Below are 17,594 nucleotides of genomic sequence, written 5' to 3'. Positions count from 1 at the left end.
GGGCTGGGGCCGGGCTCGGCTCTGGCTGAGCTCGAGCCGGGCTCGGGCTGGGCGCGGGCTCAGGCTCGGGGTAGGGGGTTGGCCGTGGAATTTTTTTTTTAATTTTTTTTTTTTCTCTCTGAAGGAGGGAAGCGGAAATCGTGACACTGCGGAAACGTGAAAAAAAAGTTTCAGCATCCCCAGCTGTGGGGGGCGGCCCCAGCGCCCGCCCCCAGCCCCGGGACAATGGAGCTGGGCTGCGGGACCCAGAGCAGCGAGCCGGGCGGGCTCGGGCCCCGCCACCCCGAACGCACGGAACCGCTGGAGATCACAGCCCAAACCCCGCTCAGGGCTGAAATCTCGGGATACAAATGCCTCGGCGAACGCTTTAACATGAAATCTGCATGGCAGAAGAAAATCTTTCCAAAGAATGGTTACTGGGTCATTACATTTTTACTTTACTTTAAAAGGTACATTTACTCTAATGTACTTTTTTACACTTAGTAAATAAATAAGATTAAATAATGCACTTAAGCCCGTTTGTATTTTCTTTTTATTAGAGAAAGAAGACAACCATAAAAACAATTTTCATACAGGTAAAAACATAATTAAGTTTAGAAAAACACGACAATTTTCTCCAAAGCTTTAACTGGTGAAATTGCAATGCTGAAACTGCATTTGGAAAAGTACAAAACCTTATGAATGATACTTGCAGAAACATCAGTGCATAGGAATTCAAAAGTGAGCACATGAAAACACAAACTCTTTTAAAGAGAGTGGGAAAACAGAATGGAGAACTCATTCTTTCACTAACATGTCATTCTTATTTGGGAGGAGCACTCCTTCCTCTTCCTCTATCAAGTCTAATCTTCTTGCAAAGAAGAACCGCGTCGACAATGCAGAGAACAAGCAATATAAGACCCAAAACCTATAAGAATTACCATAAAATTAGTTCCCCCACTCAGTCTCGAACTTTTACTGTAGTGACTCATCAGTAAACATATACTTGTTTCTGGCCTTGAAAATGTGCGTGATTTGAGATACTGATAAATTAAATAACACCCACATTTACATCCCATCAGGCTTTCAAAGAGCTGTCTGCAGCCTGCTCTGTTTGATGTTTGTGTCAGGCCTTGGAGGTAGTGTGGTGCTCTCCCTCAAAGCTAAGCTAATGCTGCACTATGCCAGACAATACTTTCATCCTAAATGAAAGCCCTTCTGTCTCCTTAAGGGCTGCTTAATTAATGGGACTGGCCCTGAGAAAAGTCAAGGGAAAGTCAGTATTCCTAGAAACAAGCCCAGCAGAAAAATGTTCTTCTCCTCTGAAGCTCTGAATGGGAAACATATTCCAAACTGAAGAAAATGTACTAAATTATTTACAAAATACACCACCTCAGGAAGGTAACTGGAAAAATGTGTTTGGAGAAAAGCCACTGAGATAACTCACTCAGCTCCTGCCCTGCAGCCCCATCCCACGTGCACACTGGGGTTATTAATGCAAGCACTGCATTACCTGATCAGGGGAGTTATTTTCAGGAGAGCTCCAGGCACTCTGTGCCTCAGGAGAACAGGCTGGGGGTGATTCTGTCCCTTCCAGCACTGAAGATGTCACAGGTTCTACCCAAACCTGTGTTCCCAGCTACCTGCTCAGTCTCCTGCTCCCACCTTTCATTTCTGTGGACTTCACAAGTGAGAATATAAATTCTACTCCAGCACAGTCACTCTATCAGAAAGTCTCCTTTTTGCTTAGGATGCCACTGCCAGTGAAGCCATCATCTTTCCCCCTCACCACCTCCTAAGCTGAGTTTGAAAGAGCTCTGTGGCAGCTTTTAGGTTTCTTTTGGTTGCTTGTCACATTTCAGCTTATCTTGTACTTCTGGAGACTTTCAAAACTGAAGGGCTTTCTTTCTCTCCTTATTGTTTACTAAGGTTAATTACATTAATTGACATTTGAATTAAAACTACCAGTTACTCAAACTATTAAACTGATTTCATCTTAAGAACACAAAATTCTTACAATCATAGTATGAACAAAACCCATTTCTAACTGACATAATCCCTCAGTTTGTGTCAGAAAAAACAGTGTACACGCCAGGAGGGAGGTACCAGTGTGTCTGTTAAAAAAGTTTAAACTCTTTTTAGGACAGTTGGCATTTTTTCTCAAGTAGTAACCCAACTGGGTAGTCCTAAAAGAGCTAGGGATTCTGCCACCCAGGATTTCAAGCTATGGTAGCAAATGTAGGTTACTTAAAAACTCTAGAAGTTTCAGTACTTCTCTGCAGTAATTCTTAAGTCTTGTAACATCTTTAGATTAATAGTGATGTGAGGATTATTTTCTTTTAATGAGACACACTGGATGTAACTTGTTTGCTACTGCTGAGTGTTCTTCCAAGACAATTGTTTGCATGGTCCTACCACAATGTGAGTGTACTAGGAGGTTCAAATCACTGCACTCTAAGAACTGAAATTCATTAACAATGCTCCTACTTACTCCTCCAGCCAATGTCCCCTTGTTGGTCTTGATTATTATTGCAAACAAGGCCACAACGAGGAGGAACAACGCTGCAATCACCGAGTTGAAAATATCCTGAAACAGCCAGTGGAAGCAAAATATTTATTCTGAAATACAGGCCTGAAGGAGAGTGTGGAGAGCTCGCAGCACAGAAGGGATGGTTGAAAGCAGCTGGACTGCCATGAAGACAGAGGTACAGCAATATCTGTGTGAGAGGACACTGACACCCAGTGGTTTGATCACAAAAAGAGTGTTTGGAGTAAAAGTTCCTTGTTTTACTTTTCTTCTGTTGTTTTTGCATTAAATTTTTGCAACTAGGCTACATCTGAGAGACTGAAGCAGCAAATACACGTACAAAAGGGAGGTAAGAGGAGACCTTGTTAGCATTTGAGTGAAAGTGTGTGACTAATTTGTGATGTGAAGGTGTGACAGCACGAAGCAAACAGTGCCTGTGCCAGGAGGGGCTGTTATCAGATCCAGCAGTGTCCAGAATGGATGGAACAGAACACTCTGTTAGGAGAACCTGCTTCAGCCACAGCACACTGGGGCTTGCCTTACCTGGACAGAAACAATCACTGAGCTGCTGAGCACGTCCCTTGGGACAGGTGATCCCTCCAGGTCACAGCCCTGCTGGTGCTCACAGCCATTGGCCACAACAGCCAGGGGACAGCAGGACCCACAGCCAGGGGACACTGGGGACAGCCATGCCCACAGCCAGGGGACATTGGGGACAGCCATAGCCAGAGCCAGGGGACACTGGGGACAGCCATAGCCACAGCCAAGGGACATTGGAGACAACAGGACCCACAGCCAGGGGACACTGGGGACAGCCATAGCCACAGCCAGGGGACAGCAGGACCCACAGCCAGGGGACTCTGGGGACAGCTATAGCCACAGCCAAGGGACACTGGGGACAGCCATAGCCACAGCCAAGGGACATTGGAGACAACAGGACCCACAGCCAGGGGACTCTGGGGACAGTGGGGGACAGTAGAACCCACATCTATGGGACATTGGTACCCACAGCCAGGGGACAGCCATACCCACAGCCAAGGGACACTGGGGACAGCCATACCCACAGCCAGGGGACATTGGGGACAGCCATACCCACAGCCAGGGGACAGTAGAACCCACAGCCATGAGACATCGGTACTCACGGCCAGGGACATCGGTACCCAGCGTCCATCAATACTCACGGCCGGGCACACGGGTACTCACACCCCACGGCCATCAGTACTCACAGCCCACAGGTACTCACACCCCACGGGTACTCACAGCCATCAGTACTCACAGCCCACAGGTACTCACACCCCACAGGTACTCACAGCCCACGGGTACTCACAGCCCACGGGTACTCACAGCCCACGGGTACTCACAGCCATCAGTACTCACACCCCACGGGTACTCACAGCCCACGGGTACTCACAGCCAGCGGCCAGAGGAGGAAGCGCATCCGCGCGTCGACCCTGAGCAGGTAGAGCAGCAGGAACAGCAGGGTGATCACCATCTCCATGCCGGCCAGCGCCGTGTAGGCCCCGTGCGCGCCCGAGACCGCGAAGCAGATGAAGGCAGCCAGCGCCACCAGCTGCGGGACAGGAGGGGACGGAGGTCAGCGCCGGCCCGTGTCTCGGGCCTTGCCCGCCGGCGCCGGGCCGCCCCTGGCCGTACCGTGCGGGAGATCTTCAGCGCGCCCCGCGGCGTGCGGGGAAAGGCCCGGTCCACCAGCGTCCGCCCTGTGGCGGGCGGGCGGCGCGCCGCGGCACCGGGACTCCGGGACGGCGGCAGCCGGGGAGATCCCGGCGCCGATCCCGCAGGTGATGCCGGGGCCATCGCCGGCGCTGGAGCGGCCCCGCCTCAGAGCGCCGGGGCGGAGGAAGTGATGGCTCGGCGGCGGAAGGGCCGGGGCGGGCCGGAGCTGGGCCGGTGCGGCGCGGGCCGGGCGGCAGCGGGGATGGGCAATGTGGCGGCGGGGCGCGGCCTGGGCGTGGGGCCGGCGGGGCGCGGGCACTGCCGTCCCCGGCCCCTCAGCGGGCGGGCCCCGCGCCGCTGCCCACCGTAAGTGCGGGGCGGAACCGCAGCACGGGCTGGGCCGGGCGGCCGCCCCTGGGCCCGGCTGCGGCTCCGTGCGAGCCCTCGGGATGCGCTGGAGCCGCTCCGGGGGAGCGGGGTCGTCAGACCCGGGAGCGGCTCCGGGGGAGCGGGAACAGGAGCGGGGTCAGACCCGGGAGCGGCTCGCGGGAGCGGGAGAGGGGTCGGACTGGAGCGCCCAGCCCGTCCCTGCCCTCCTGCCGTGCTTGCCTGGGTGAAGGGTCTGTAAGCTCAGCTGGGCTGGGACAGGTTTTTACCGCTGTTTTGAGGTGTAAGGTGCTTGTTTGGGAGCTGCTCTGTAATCCTGTGAGGCCAGTGGGTGCTGCTCCAGCTGGTTTTTCCAAGACTTTTTTTTCCAGCATATTTTCCCCCTGTGCCGACCCACTGAGGAGCAGCAGATGCAGCCAAACTCTGGTGAGAGTGTGAGCACTCGCCATCGGACTCTTGGCAGTGTCAGGGACAGTGCAGAACTTTAGCTAAATCTGTCAGTCGGTACCACAATGTCTCTGTTACATGACCCAATAATTAATTACCTAAAACTGGGCTGGAGTGTCTCATATTAAGAGACTCAGTATAACTAAGTTATGGAAATTGCTTTGATTTAACTGTTGTAAAATAAACTGTTGTTTATTAACATTCTAGATAAGCATCTGATAAAAAAAGATCCTAGGAAGAGAATTGTAAGTATTTGCATTTTGTTCAAAAAACAAAATGAAAAGTGCAGCCTCTTTCAGTGTAATTCCATTGTAATTTGAGTGTGTGTGTAAAGGCAGCCGTAGGCCATAGCTGTGTCACTGTGTGGTGATGTGTCCCTCACTGGCTCATGCTCTGTGCAAAGCTATGCTGGTCTAGTTCTGAAAATTGTAGTGAAATTGTGGGAGATCTGTGCAAAGACTGTGAGGGCTTGTGTCAGGACTGGTGGCAGTGTGGGTTCACTCCTGCATGCGCAGCCTTGCCATTGCTTATATAACCCCCTGGGCTATAAATTATTTTAAGACAGTTGAAAAAAAATTCTCTGAGTTTATTTTAGCTGTTTAGGTCTCTGAAAATAAAAACGTGATCCCTGTTAAGGTTTAAGCTATCTATATAATGGATGCTGAGGTTATTATGACAGCTGGCACTTACTTGAGTTGGGAGTCAGGCTCTGAGGTGGGTTATGGCGGAGTGGGAGCAGCAGGTCTGGAATCTCTGGGGTCCTGGGAAGGGAAGAAAGCTGGGAGCAGGACAGGGCTGGCTGTGGGGGATGCAGGGAGGGAAAAAGTGATGTTCTGGGGGAGTCACAGCATCCAGAGGGATCCCATGGAACAGTCTGTTCCCAGCATGGCGTGCTGGAATGGAAGGGGGCATTTCTGACACACTGTCACTGCTCTGCCACAGCGTGGGGCTCAGAGTCTCTCTGCTTCTCACCAGATCTGTATCGAGGGCAACATTGCCAGTGGAAAAACAACATGCCTGGATTATTTTGCACAGACTACCAGCATTGAGGTACTGGATGCACATTTCTTTGTCCCTGTTCCCTCGCTGAGCTTGTCTTGGATCCAATGTGTCCTTGTGTGTGAGGAGGGAGCAGCAGGGGCTGGGCCAGGGGCTTGCTGGGGCACCACCCCAACTTTTGACACTCAAATTGCAGCAGAGAAATGAACATCACATGTGGTATGTACTGGATGCCAAAATACCAGAAAAAACTGTGAATCAGTGTTTGTGCCTTTATAAAGTGACAGCAACCCACAGAGCATGGGCATGTTTGGACTTGCCTGTTTGCCCTTTCATGTCACTGAAATCTTAGATGGGTCTGGTGAAAGCAAAGTAGAGAATTATTATGTAAAAATACCTTGTAACAGAGATCCCAGTGAATAGATGGCTTTTTTTAATAAAAGGAAAATCTGTTAGAGCTGTTTCAGGAGATTTCTTAGACTGATCTGGTATTTGATTTCATGTTGCTTAGAACCAGGTTAGGGGAAGGGCAGGCTTGTTGCATTTTAAACAAAACCAAAGTCAAACCTTAGTGAACAATTGTTCTTGTACAACAGATATTAATGCTTTCCCCAACAGACCTGGCAACATATTTGGCAATAAGTTTGAGTCCTCATAGAAATGCTGGGTTGCCAGATGTTATTTGGTAATTTAACAGGAATTGTCCTTATGAAGTAATTAACTATTAATCCAAAGGATAACATACTTTAATTTGCATACAGTGCAGCATTTTAAAGTAGCTACTTAAGCTCCTAGGCTGATGTAATTCTCTTAGGTCTGACTCTACAGTATTATTGTAGATTTAGACCCTGTTTGAACCAGGCAGGTCTCTTGTGATTTTACCTATTCAGGGTAGAATATTTTCTGATTCATTTTGTAAAAGATTTGAATACATTTTGTTTGTTGGAACACAAAAATAAAATGAAAACGAATGTGGCAGCAGTCTGATCCTCTTCCTTTGCTGACAAGTGTTACTTTCTGAGAAGTTAATTTGTGAGGGGATGGACTTGTCATTGAAATGCTAAGCGCTCTGCTAAGCTGCTCTTTGCTTTATGTGGTGCTGATTTTGACTAAAAAAAAATTTCTCTCCAGGCTTAGGAGGTGTTTAAAAATGCTGAGAAGACGTTGGGTATTGACATGTCTCTATTTTTAGCAGTGTTCATTGTTACCTTTTGTGTTACACAATTCAGTGCTGGTTTTTTGTCATGAGCTTTCCAATACAAGTCCTGAATGCTCTGATTTACTGCACAAGTATTCCTGAAGAGTAGTTGGTCACTTGTAGGGTCACATTAAGTATTTTGAATCTAAGATGTATTTAACATGGAGTAATTCTTTTAAACCAGGTTTTGAAGGAGCCCTTGACCAAGTGGAGGAATGTTCGAGGTCATAATATCCTGGTAAGTGGCAGAAATGATTCCTGCAGTTACAGTGGCTGCTCTTTTAGCAAGACTTGTGTGATGGCTTTTTATCAGCCAGCAAAACTGCTACAAAAGGTGTGATCCAAATCTCACACAGCAAAAACTAAAGCTCCACAAAGCAAAAGAGCTTCTGCTGTGGTTGAGACATGCATGCAATAGAAACTCTGCATATAAAATGTGGTTTTGGCAAGGACTGGGTGTCCAGTGGGGTGAGTTAAAGCAGTTCCCAGGAAGGTCAGACCTGAGTGTGGCAGTTGTTTCTGAATGTGCTTTTCTGTTGTGCCTGTTTCAAAGAAGGGAAGGAGGTGAGGTGAGGGGTGGATCTGTCAGTTAATGTTGTTTGACTGGAGATCTGTGAGCAGTTCTGGAGCCCCCAGCACAAGGAGGACATGGAACTGCTGGAGAGAGTCCAGATGAGGCCATGGAGGGGCTGAGGGGGCTGGAGCAGCTCCCCTGTGGAGCCAGGCTGGGAGAGCTGGGGCTGCTCAGCCTGGACAGGAGAAGGTTGTGTGGAGAGCTCACAGCTCCTTCCAGGCTCTGAGGGGAGCCCAGAGAGGGACAGTTCCTCAGGAACTGCAGGGACAGGAGCCAGGGAATGGCTGCCAGTGCCAGAGGGCAGGGCTGGATGGGATCTTGGCAATGAGGAATTGTTCCCTGTGAGGGTGGGCAGGCCCTGGCACAGGGTGCCCAGAGCAGCTGGGGCTGCCCCTGGATCCCTGGCAGTGCCCAAGGCCGGGCTGGACACTGGGGCTGGAGCAGCCTGGGGCAGTGGGAGGTGTCCCTGCCATGGCAGGGGTGGCACTGGGTGGATTTAAGGTCCATTCCAACTCAACCCTGCATGAATCTGTGATCCTGTGGCTGCTGCAGGTAAGGAAATTCAGCCCAGTGAGGAGTTGAGGGCTTCCATTGTCCTCTGGGTGGCTGAGGCTTCTTGGAGCTGCTCCCCCAGGCTGTCCCTGGCTCCCAGCTGCACACTGGCCTTGCTGGGCTGGTCCCTGCTGTGAGCCCTGTGCTGGCCCCTCTGCAGGAACCCCAGGGTGGCTGAGGCAGGGTCTGTGCTCTGCAGTCTGCACTGTGGACACAGCCCAAGTTAAATACCATCAGTGTTAGCACAGGCCCTCTGGAACAGTACATTGTCCCTCCTAGGAGTTGCTGATGCCTTTCTGATTGTTAGTAAAGGGCTGGGGCATGTGTTGCATGACAGCACAGCAGCCTTGGAGCAGTGGGAAAGTCTGATCTTGGCAGGGAGCAAAGCAGAAGGTGAGAGCTGTGGGCTGAAGCTTTGCTGCTGTATTAAAACTTGTCACCTCAGCCAAAAGACACTGAATGATGTTTTATTTTGAGTGAGATCCTTTTCTCTGCTGTGCAGGATAGATGGTTGCTTTAAGTTCTATGTGAGTGTGGAATTGCAGCAATCAGAAAGTGGAACAGCTGCCTGAGAGCTGCTGTGAGGATGTGTCCTGTGTTAAAGGACACCTTTGCTGAGGCCCAGACCATATTTAGAGCCCTGTATGATGTCTGGATGCACTGAGGGTCTGTCAGGGCACAAAAATGGTGTAGGAGGTGGCTTTTTCCATTAGTTGGTTCTGACTGTTCTATGTGCAGAGTAACTAATTCCTGCTGAGATCAGCCAGCCTCCCACTCAGTGTCTGTGGGGACAGGGCTGTAATTCTGCATCTCCATTGTGGAGAGCAAATTATCACTTCATTTTGGTCAAACCTGATGTCAGCTGTTTTAGCGCTTTTCTTAGAGCCATGCTGTTGTAGGGAAGAGTTTCCTAAATACCCAACTTCCTGTTGTGCTGTTTGTCCTAACAAATGTCCATCTGTCCTGCTTCCATCTCTGACCCCAGGGCTTAATGTACCAGGATGCATCAAGGTGGGGGATAACTCTGCAGACCTATGTCCAGCTGACCATGCTGGAGCAGCACACCAGGCCCATGGTAAGGAAACTTGTTTTCATTTTATGAGTAATTGGATGTGGTTATGAGTGCTGAATCCCTTTAACATTGTATTCAAGAGCTGGGATGCTGTGTGCATCCATTCTTTGTTCCTGCAGCGAGCAGGAATTTCTGAGGTGCACATTGATATGCTCTGGGGCAAAACCTCTGCCTGCTCACAGCTTCCCCAAAGTGGTGCTGCTCTTTGGGCACACCCTCCAGGGCTAGGCTTGCACTAATCTCTTCCTCATTTCATGTCAGTGACTTGTCCGGAATTTCATTATCTCAAATCTTTGGCAAACACCAAGTAATCTCTTGTTAGAATTCATAGTACTGCTTCCTGCTGTCTAGTACAAATTTAGCCATTGCTTCTTCTGTTTATGCAAAATACTTCCACTACCATTTTCTATTCCTTTTTCAGGTGGTTGACATTCTTTCTTTCGTGTAATTTTTTTTTATATTAAATTTCACATCCTACCTTTTTATCAAGATTTCTTCATTCTTTTTTCCTTCAAACACTTTTTGTTACATCCTATGCTATCTTGATGACAACACCTGGTCTTAGATGCCATGCTTCTATTTTACTGATTGTTCTTATGTTCTGTTTTCTGAGTTTGTGTCAGGGCAGACTGTTGGCAGTGCCACATATGAAAGTGGCACATGTAATCAGTAGGTTTTTGCAAGAGGTGTTTTTCCAAGACAATAGAAATCCTGTTCTCTTGGAGAAGTTGTTCATTCAAGAATTCCTGAGAATTTCCCTCTGAGCTTTTTTGGTCATTTGAGCCTTGCTGGAGCCGTTTTTGCTTTGTTAATGTGCAGAAACCTGGGTGAGAAGCTGCTCTGCCAGGCCCAGGAGTGTCAGATTCTCCCTGCTCCAACATGAAGTTGGGCCCTGTCAGCTGCAGTCACTTCTTTTAAAAGTCCTGTTTCCTTTCTTGAATGTGTCTGGTGTCAGCTGTGTGCTGTGACCAGCAGTGCCTGGGATGGAGCAGTAGTTCCCATTGTCCTGCAGACCCCAAATGGATTGCTGCTTTTTTTACCCTGAGTTACCTTCCACTGCTCAGCTGAATGCTGAACACTTGGCTTTGAACTGAATAACAAATCAGAGTAAGATCAGGAGTCCTTGTTTGCTTTGTGGTTCCCACCCTCCTGGTAAGTTTGTTTCTCACAAGATCTGAAAATTGTATTTCATATGTGCCCTAGGAGTGTGAAAAGAAGCAAGCATGAACATGTACAGAGTCAGGTTCTGTGTTGCAGATTTCCCCCATAAGGATGATGGAGAGGTCCATTCACAGTGCAAAACACATTTTTGTGGAAAACCTCTATCGAAGGTATGGCATGTGGTTTTCTGCTTTACTTTCTTGGCTTCATTATTTTAAATAGACACCTAATCAAATGATAATTCCTTTGGTAGTGTGCATTTAAGGGGCCTGTGAAATGTGCCAGTTCTGTGTGTTTGGGATGGGCTGTGCTGCTGCCCACTCCCTGCAGGACTCTGGGAAACATTTTCCAGCAGTGCTCCTGAGCATTTAGCACTCATCTATTGAAGTTACTGGCTCTCCAGCTGAATACCCAAATCTTGCTTGAATCAAACATGTAAAAAAACACAAAGATAGAAAGAATAAGAGTGTGGGAAGTAGAGAACTGGGCAGTGTTAGCCAGCCTGGCATCCAGGGGTCTCAAGTCCTGGGCTCTTGCTCAGAATCAGGATTGACAGGATCAAAATAGACTGCAAATCTTGGTAGGCTGTGAGTAAAGGAAGAACAATTCTAACAGTTACACCTAACTGCCCTAGGTGGAGCTCACCTGTCCCAAACAAAGTGAAATAGTGCAGGAATCGGGGTTTTGTTTGTTTGTTTTGAGTGCTGAATTTCTGACGAGGAGTGTATGTGACAGATGGGGTTTAGTGGGTTTTTCAGTGGCCTTGAGGGCCTGGAAGAGTAACAAACCCCAGTTTGTGCCACAAGGTGTCATCCATGCTGCACGAGCACCTCTGCCATGGGAAAACCTTTGGAAGTTATTCATCCCAGTCCACACACAGTGCAGGCAGCCTGGAATATCCTCATTTTTACTTGCTGTTCTTTTTTCATTGTAGGCAAAGTGCTTGTTTTCCTAAAGACTTACTTGCTCTGAGGCTAAATCCCTTTGTGGCAATGCTGTGAGTTAATAATAACAATTTTAAGGCCATTTAAGATGTTTTGCCCTTTTTAAATGTTGAAAAAAGGCATTTGCTTTGTTTTGTTACAGCAAGCTAGAAGGGAGCTGATAGAACCAACAGCAAGCCAAAAGAAAATAATGTGTAAAAGGGTTCTAAATAAAAGAAGGAATTTTGTGGCTTTTATATACCCTGTGTCTGTGTGGATCTTGAGCCAGAGTCCTCCCAGGGAAAGCAGAGATGTGCTGTCTGTAGGGCAGGTCAGTGCAGGATTGACTTGGATGTATTTGTATTTTTGAGTAGGAACAGTGGAGCTTTTTCTTGTTTCCAGCTCCTTTCACCTTCCTATTTCCTCCCTCTATCCTGGAGAAAAGCAGCACAATAAGGCTTTGGCTGATGTGGATCCCTGCTGCCCAGAATTGCTGTGATTATCAAGAAGAGCAGCAGAGAGCAGTGCTACCCCATTTCTGCATGGCAGATCAAGATGGGACATGGCACAAACAGGGATTTTGCTTTTTTTCCAGGGAAATATCTGTGTTACTTGTGCTCACTTTTGCAAGTGATCAAAGCCAGTTGCCAGGGGACTGGTTTAGAAATCTGTGGGATATTTTTTTTCAGTCCTATTTAAAATGGCCTAACTGGTCTGAATCATTCAGCTGGAGAGCACAGGAGCCTCCCAACTCCATCTTCTTAACATTTTTTCTATTGCAGAAGTGTTTAGGAAAGAGTATGGAGTATGTGTTATTGTCCCTCTGAGTCCATCACTGCTTAGGACAGAATCTCACTCTGCTCATGTTGGATTTAGGCAGTAAAAACCTGATTTGGTAGGGGCCAAATGCCAGCAAGCTTTGGAAATGTAAACACCATTTTGTGCCCTTTATATACCCTGTATCTGTGTGGATCTTGAGCCAGAGTCCTCCCAGGGAAAGCAGAGATGTGCTGTCTGTAGGGCAGGTCAGTGCAGGATTGACTTGGATGTATTTGTATTTTTGAGTAGGAACAGTGGAGCTTTTTCTTATTTCCAGCTCCTTTCACCTTCCTATTTCCTCCCTCTATCCTGGAGAAAAGCAGCACAATAAGGCTTTGGCTGATGTGGATCCCTGCTGCCCAGAATTGCTGTGATTATCAAGAAGAGCAGCAGAGAGCAGTGCTACCCCATTTCTGCATGGCAGATCAAGATGGGACATGGCACAAACAGGGATTTTGCTTTTTTTCCAGGGAAATATCTGTGTTACTTGTGCTCACTTTTGCAAGTGATCAAAGCAAGTTGCCAGGGGACTGGTTTAGAAATCTGTGGGATATTTTTCTTCAGTCCATTTAAAATGGCCTAACTGGTCTGAATCATCCAGCTGGAGAGCACAGGAGCCTCCCAACTCCATCTTCTTAACATTTTTTTTCTATTGCAGAAGTGTTTAGGAAAGAGTATGGAGTATGTGTTATTGTCACCAGTTTTGCAGAGTGGATACTGTAAAATTAGTAATATTTGACACTCAGGAATGTGGTAATAAGTGAAAATTGATACACTAATAAAAACACAGTATGTGATTCTTAACATGTCCTCAGTAACTCCCTTTTACTTGAGTTGTCTGGTACTTTACTCTTGTTGCTGGGATAACTTTGGGACATTTGTCTCCAACATTCTGTGCTGAGTTCAGAGTTAAGCATATTGAGTATTCCACTACTCTTTCCACAAATATTTCTTACAGTGGGAGTGAATTTATTGACACATGGACATTATATTTCTGCTGCCTTTTGCTGTGGCTTCTGTAAGGAATTGTTGGTGCTGCTCAGTAAATCCAGCCCTTCTGGTGGCATGCCCTGGGACAGATTTGATACAGAGAACTGAGCAATAAATACCATTGAGTACTTTAAAAAAAGGAAAAGATTTGGCCTTTCTGTTTTATAAACAATGGTTTATGTGGCCTTCAATTTGCATGGGCTTCTTGTCACAAATGTTGGAGTCAATGGGGAGGGATTATGGTCAGGTGAGCAAAATGGGAGTTTTGACCTCTGCATGCTGCTCAGATGTGCTCCTCTTGTGTTTGTTCAGTGGAAAAATGCCAGAGGTGGATTATGCTGTCCTGAGTGAATGGTTTGACTGGATCCAGAACAACACTGATGTTTCAGTTGATTTGATAGGTAACATCTTGATGGGTCTGGAGGGCTGTGTTTGTGGGTGGGTTTTCTTTCTGGGAGAAGAAAATAATTCTTGTTTCTTGGGTCATGAATAATCACATTATTCAGTATAAAAGTGACCACCATCAGGCAGCTTGGGTTTGTGGGTGGTTCATGGGTTGGGTGGTGCCAAAGGGGAGGTCCAGTGGTGGTACCCAAGCCAGGATCCTTCCCTTCTGCAGTTTGTGAAGTGAGTTTCTTATTTGCTTTTAAAGCTGATCCTTGAACATAGCTATTCACATTTTTGTTCCTGCAGTTTATTTGCAGACATCTCCTGAAGTTTGCTATGAGAGGCTAAAGACAAGATGCAGGGAAGAGGAAAAAGTCATTCCTCTGGTAAGGACTTCCTCTGATACATGTGCTTACAAGGAGCTTTGAAAACAGAACAATTCCAATCTAAATACTAAAATTATATCCTGAGTATATTGCCAGAATGTGGTGCAGCTGTTTCCACTGCAAACTAAACCCTGAATACTGAATTTAGATTTATTTTTAAGACATGATCTGTCATGCATGCTGACTCTCCCAGGTGTTCTGCTGTAGCTGACTTGAGGTGCAGCATTAATCAACTGGTAATCTTCTCTGGGATGTAAAAGTCGATTATCTTTGTACCATGAAATGGCACAGAAGCACCCAGGTGTGGCCTTGCAGGTGCTGAGGTTTCTGTGGGCACTTTGCTGTCTGCTCCCTCCAGGATGTTTGTGCATGAGAAGTGTCCCTGCAGTGGCTGCAAGGAAGCAGCTCCTTGAAATCTGTGAGCTTGGGAATCTGCTTTAGAGCAAGCTGTGCTGGTGGAGCAGTGATTTCTGTGCCAGTTCTTGTGCCACAAGGCTTCTAAAGGAGCCTGACCAGGCATGAATGCAGCCCTGGGTGGGTGGCTCAGGAGAAGCAATCATCAGTTCAAGATCTGTGCAAAGAGCTAAATCTTGGGCCATGTGAAATGCTGAGAATAAATCCTCCTGTAGTGGATTTGAAGAGCCCTTGTGTTATTTTGCAGCTCTGCTGAAGAAGAGGGGAGCAGTTATGAATGAGGAATGTGAAGTGGTCTCCATGAAGAAAAAAGGCAGTTCATGACAGGCAGGAGAGCTTTTAGAGGAAATTGAGTTATGAGAAAGTGAACTGGGAATTCTAGGGAAATGTACTGACACAGAAAGTGCCTCCCATACATATTCTTTGCAGCCTTGCCCTTTTTGTCCTTACTTTGTTGTAATTTTTTTCTGTAAAATCTTGAAGCACATTTTACCTGTGGGAGAGAATCATGGCTGCTTGATCTTAAAAGGAGCTGAGAGCCCTGTGCTCCTGTAAGCTGTGCCTTTGAGGTCTTCCTGGAGTTAAACTTTGTACTAGAATTAATTTTTCTCAAAAACATTCTGATGCTTTTTAGTTTTTGTTAGTGGAAGATATGTGTTGCAGGCTTTCATATGTATCCCAATGGATAAAGATTGCAATGTGTGTGTCATCCCTGGGCATTTGTATTATTCCAGTGCCTCTTTTCTAGGAATATTTAGAAGCTATTCATGAGCTCTATGAAGAGTGGCTCATTAAACGTGCACTGTTTGAAGTGTCCTGCCCAGTACTTGTGAGTATTATTTTTATTATAACCAATTAGGCATGTGGGGGGGTGTGCTTTCCAAATAATGGGAGCATTGTTTAGTGGTAAAAGTAAATAAATCTGCTTTTCTGATAACCTTTGGAGAAGGACAGCCTCAGACAAACATGACAGCTGTTGGTGTGTAGCACAAAAGGGGGTCTGCCATCTCTGCAGTGGAGTTGAGGGGCTTTGCACTGGGATTGCTTGCAGGATCAGCTGTGGAGCTTTTCAGGGAATGCCAAATTCCCAGCAGAAAGCAGCTTGGGCAAATCCATAGGGTATCCCAGTTTGGCTGCACTGGTAGTCCTGCTCTGTTCTGCTGAAAAGAAACCAAGTTTTGTGGTGTCAGCTATTGCCAGTGTCCATCGTCTTCTCTCCAAGGTGATTGGAGCTGACCATGACATGCAGAAAATGATAGAGAAGTATGAGGAGAACCGGGACCAAATACTGAACCCAGCTGACTGCACTGTTTATAGAAGCCTGTGACTGTTGTGTCAGAAATCATCTACTCAAGTCTGAGTTGGTATTTTTAACATTTAAATATGATGGATATTGATTTTGCACTATGCTTTGTAGAACGCTGTGGACTACATCTCTGAAATGATCAGGTACCAATCAGGAACAGAATGTCAATCAGTTCCCTTTGTGATTTTAGGTTTTCCATCAGCTTTACTGTGTCAGTTCTGTTCAGCTAAAACATGGCTGTTTTCCTCATTTCCCACTTCACTGCTGCTTCCTAGAAGTAACTTTCCTTCCCCCCCCCCCAAAGACAACCCTGTTGTTGTAATTTGAAATAAACTGTTTATTACAGTGTTCCTCTGAGGGAGGGCACCTGAGGTTTCTCTTAATGCCCCCCTTGGGGTGTGAATTGTGCTGAAACAACACCAAAGGGCCAGGGTGTGCATGAGGGAGGTACAGAGCTGTCAGCTGGCCCTGGGGCCCAGCACATCATCCTGAGTGTGAGCACAGGGCATGGACGGGATCACCAACCATGGGATCACCAACCATGGGATCACCATGGGATCACCAACCATGGGATCACCAACCATGGGATCACCACGGGATCACCAACCATGGGATCACCATGGGATCACCAACCACGAGATCACCAACCACAGGATCACCATGGGATCACCAACCATGGGATCACCCCGGGATAACCAACCATGAGCTCACCACGGGCTCACCCCAGGATCACCAACCATGGGATAACCATAGCATAACCAACCATGGGATCACCACAGGCTCACCATGAGATCAGCCCCAGCCAGTCTGGGTTTAGGAGGGGCAGGTTCTGCCTGGCCCACCTCATCTTCCCCAGCCAGGTGTCCCTCCTGGTGGCTGAGGGAAGGGCTGTGGATGTGTCTCCCTGGAGCTCAGCAGAGCCTTTGAGCCCCTCTCCCATGGCATCTCCTGGAGAAGCTGCAGCCCCAGCTGGGCCCAGGGTGGTGGGAATGGGATCCCCTGGGATCCATGCTGGGAGCAGCCCTGTTTAGCCTGTTCTGATGGTCTGGAGGAGGGCACTGAGCTGACCCTGAGCTAACTGGGGTGACAGCCCTTGGCCAGGCTGGGAGGGCTCTGCTGAGGGCCTGGCCAGGCTGGCTGGGTGTCCCATGGACCCTGCACTGCAGCTCCAGGGCACGTCTGGGTGTGGCACTCAGTGCTCCAGGCTGGGTCACAGCACTGGGAACAGGCTGGACACAAAAACCCCCGAGGTATTTTCCAACCTCAGTAATTCTGTGATTTTCTAACAACTGAATAGCAGCAGAGAGGAGGGGTGCAGCTCTTTGGATTTTCTATTCAGGTACAAAAACAGCACAAAGTATGGAAGGCAAAGGTAAGAGTAGGTAGTGGAGAGATGTCACAGCAGCAAGGCTGGATGGTTGGAATTTTGATGTTGGAATTTTGATGTCCACGGTCAGATCAATGTTCATTCTTGATCCCTTGGGGTGGTACCCACCAAACAAAAGGTTCAGAGGCTTGCAGACATTCCATTTACATGGGAACAGCTGTGTCCCTCCCCAGGGAAATGATTCCTCCTGCAGCTCTGGGGGCCATGCAGAGCCCTCATGGAGCCTCCCTGGCAGCAGGCAGGGCACTCTGAGCCTGGGTGCTCTCAGTGCCCCTCTGGCTGTGCCCACTGGTGCCCCTGTGCTGTGTGGGCACCATGGACCTGAGCAGCCACCTGGCTCCAGGAAGGTGCTGCCTCACCCTCTGCTCCTTCATTCCCCTTTCCAGGCACATCCAGAGGCACAGCAAGGCAT

General features: G+C 47.8%; 2 protein-coding genes across 4 annotated transcripts; one reads left to right on the top strand and one right to left on the bottom strand.

Annotated features, from left to right (window-relative positions):
• Positions 1–520: 520 nt before the first annotated feature.
• Positions 521–4,321, bottom strand: CKLF (chemokine like factor). The gene is made up of 4 exons (XM_058034243.1): positions 4,160–4,321; positions 3,918–4,076; positions 2,471–2,566; positions 521–907 (listed from the first exon to the last, which is right to left on the bottom strand). The coding sequence occupies exons 1-4, from the start codon at positions 4,319–4,321 to the stop codon at positions 803–805; spliced, it is 522 nt and encodes a 173-aa protein (XP_057890226.1). The 3' UTR covers positions 521–802.
• Positions 3,985–16,152, top strand: TK2 (thymidine kinase 2). 3 transcript variants are annotated; one of them, XM_058034241.1, is made up of 10 exons: positions 3,985–4,099; positions 5,222–5,259; positions 5,990–6,064; positions 7,396–7,449; positions 9,323–9,412; positions 10,667–10,740; positions 13,615–13,703; positions 13,996–14,075; positions 15,238–15,318; positions 15,712–16,152. In XM_058034241.1, exons 1-10 carry the CDS (start codon positions 4,054–4,056, stop codon positions 15,814–15,816), a joined length of 732 nt encoding a protein of 243 aa, XP_057890224.1. In that variant the 5' UTR covers positions 3,985–4,053; the 3' UTR covers positions 15,817–16,152. The 3 variants fall into 3 exon arrangements, with proteins under 3 accessions (XP_057890224.1, XP_057890223.1, XP_057890225.1); XM_058034240.1 differs by lacking the exon at positions 3,985–4,099 and adding an exon at positions 4,450–4,546; XM_058034242.1 differs by lacking the exon at positions 3,985–4,099 and adding an exon at positions 4,963–4,993.
• Positions 16,153–17,594: the final 1,442 nt, after the last annotated feature.

The sequence above is a fragment of the Melospiza georgiana genome, chromosome 14 (assembly GCF_028018845.1).
Source record: "Melospiza georgiana isolate bMelGeo1 chromosome 14, bMelGeo1.pri, whole genome shotgun sequence".
NCBI classification, from domain to species: domain Eukaryota; kingdom Metazoa; phylum Chordata; class Aves; order Passeriformes; family Passerellidae; genus Melospiza; species Melospiza georgiana.
Note: the sequence above shows the minus strand (reverse complement) of the source record. Positions and strands in the feature narration are given on the sequence as shown.

What these genes read in the sequence shown, in the direction of transcription:
- CKLF (XM_058034243.1), bottom strand. Translation starts at nt 4,321, where the DNA reads ATGGCCCCGGCATCACCTGCGGGATCGGCGCCGGGATCTCCCCGGCTG. An exon ending in TCCTCCTCTGGCCGCTGGCT is followed by an intron (nt 2,567 to 3,917) that starts GTGAGTACCCGT and finishes TGGCTGTTTCAG; the next exon opens with GATATTTTCAACTCGGTGAT. An exon ending in AGGGGACATTGGCTGGAGGA is followed by an intron (nt 908 to 2,470) that starts GTAAGTAGGAGC and finishes TAATTCTTATAG; the next exon opens with GTTTTGGGTCTTATATTGCT.
- TK2 (XM_058034240.1), top strand. Translation starts at nt 4,450, where the DNA reads ATGTGGCGGCGGGGCGCGGCCTGGGCGTGGGGCCGGCGGGGCGCGGGC. An exon ending in TTCGAGGTCATAATATCCTG is followed by an intron (nt 7,450 to 9,322) that starts GTAAGTGGCAGA and finishes CTCTGACCCCAG; the next exon opens with GGCTTAATGTACCAGGATGC. An exon ending in AGCAGCACACCAGGCCCATG is followed by an intron (nt 9,413 to 10,666) that starts GTAAGGAAACTT and finishes TCTGTGTTGCAG; the next exon opens with ATTTCCCCCATAAGGATGAT.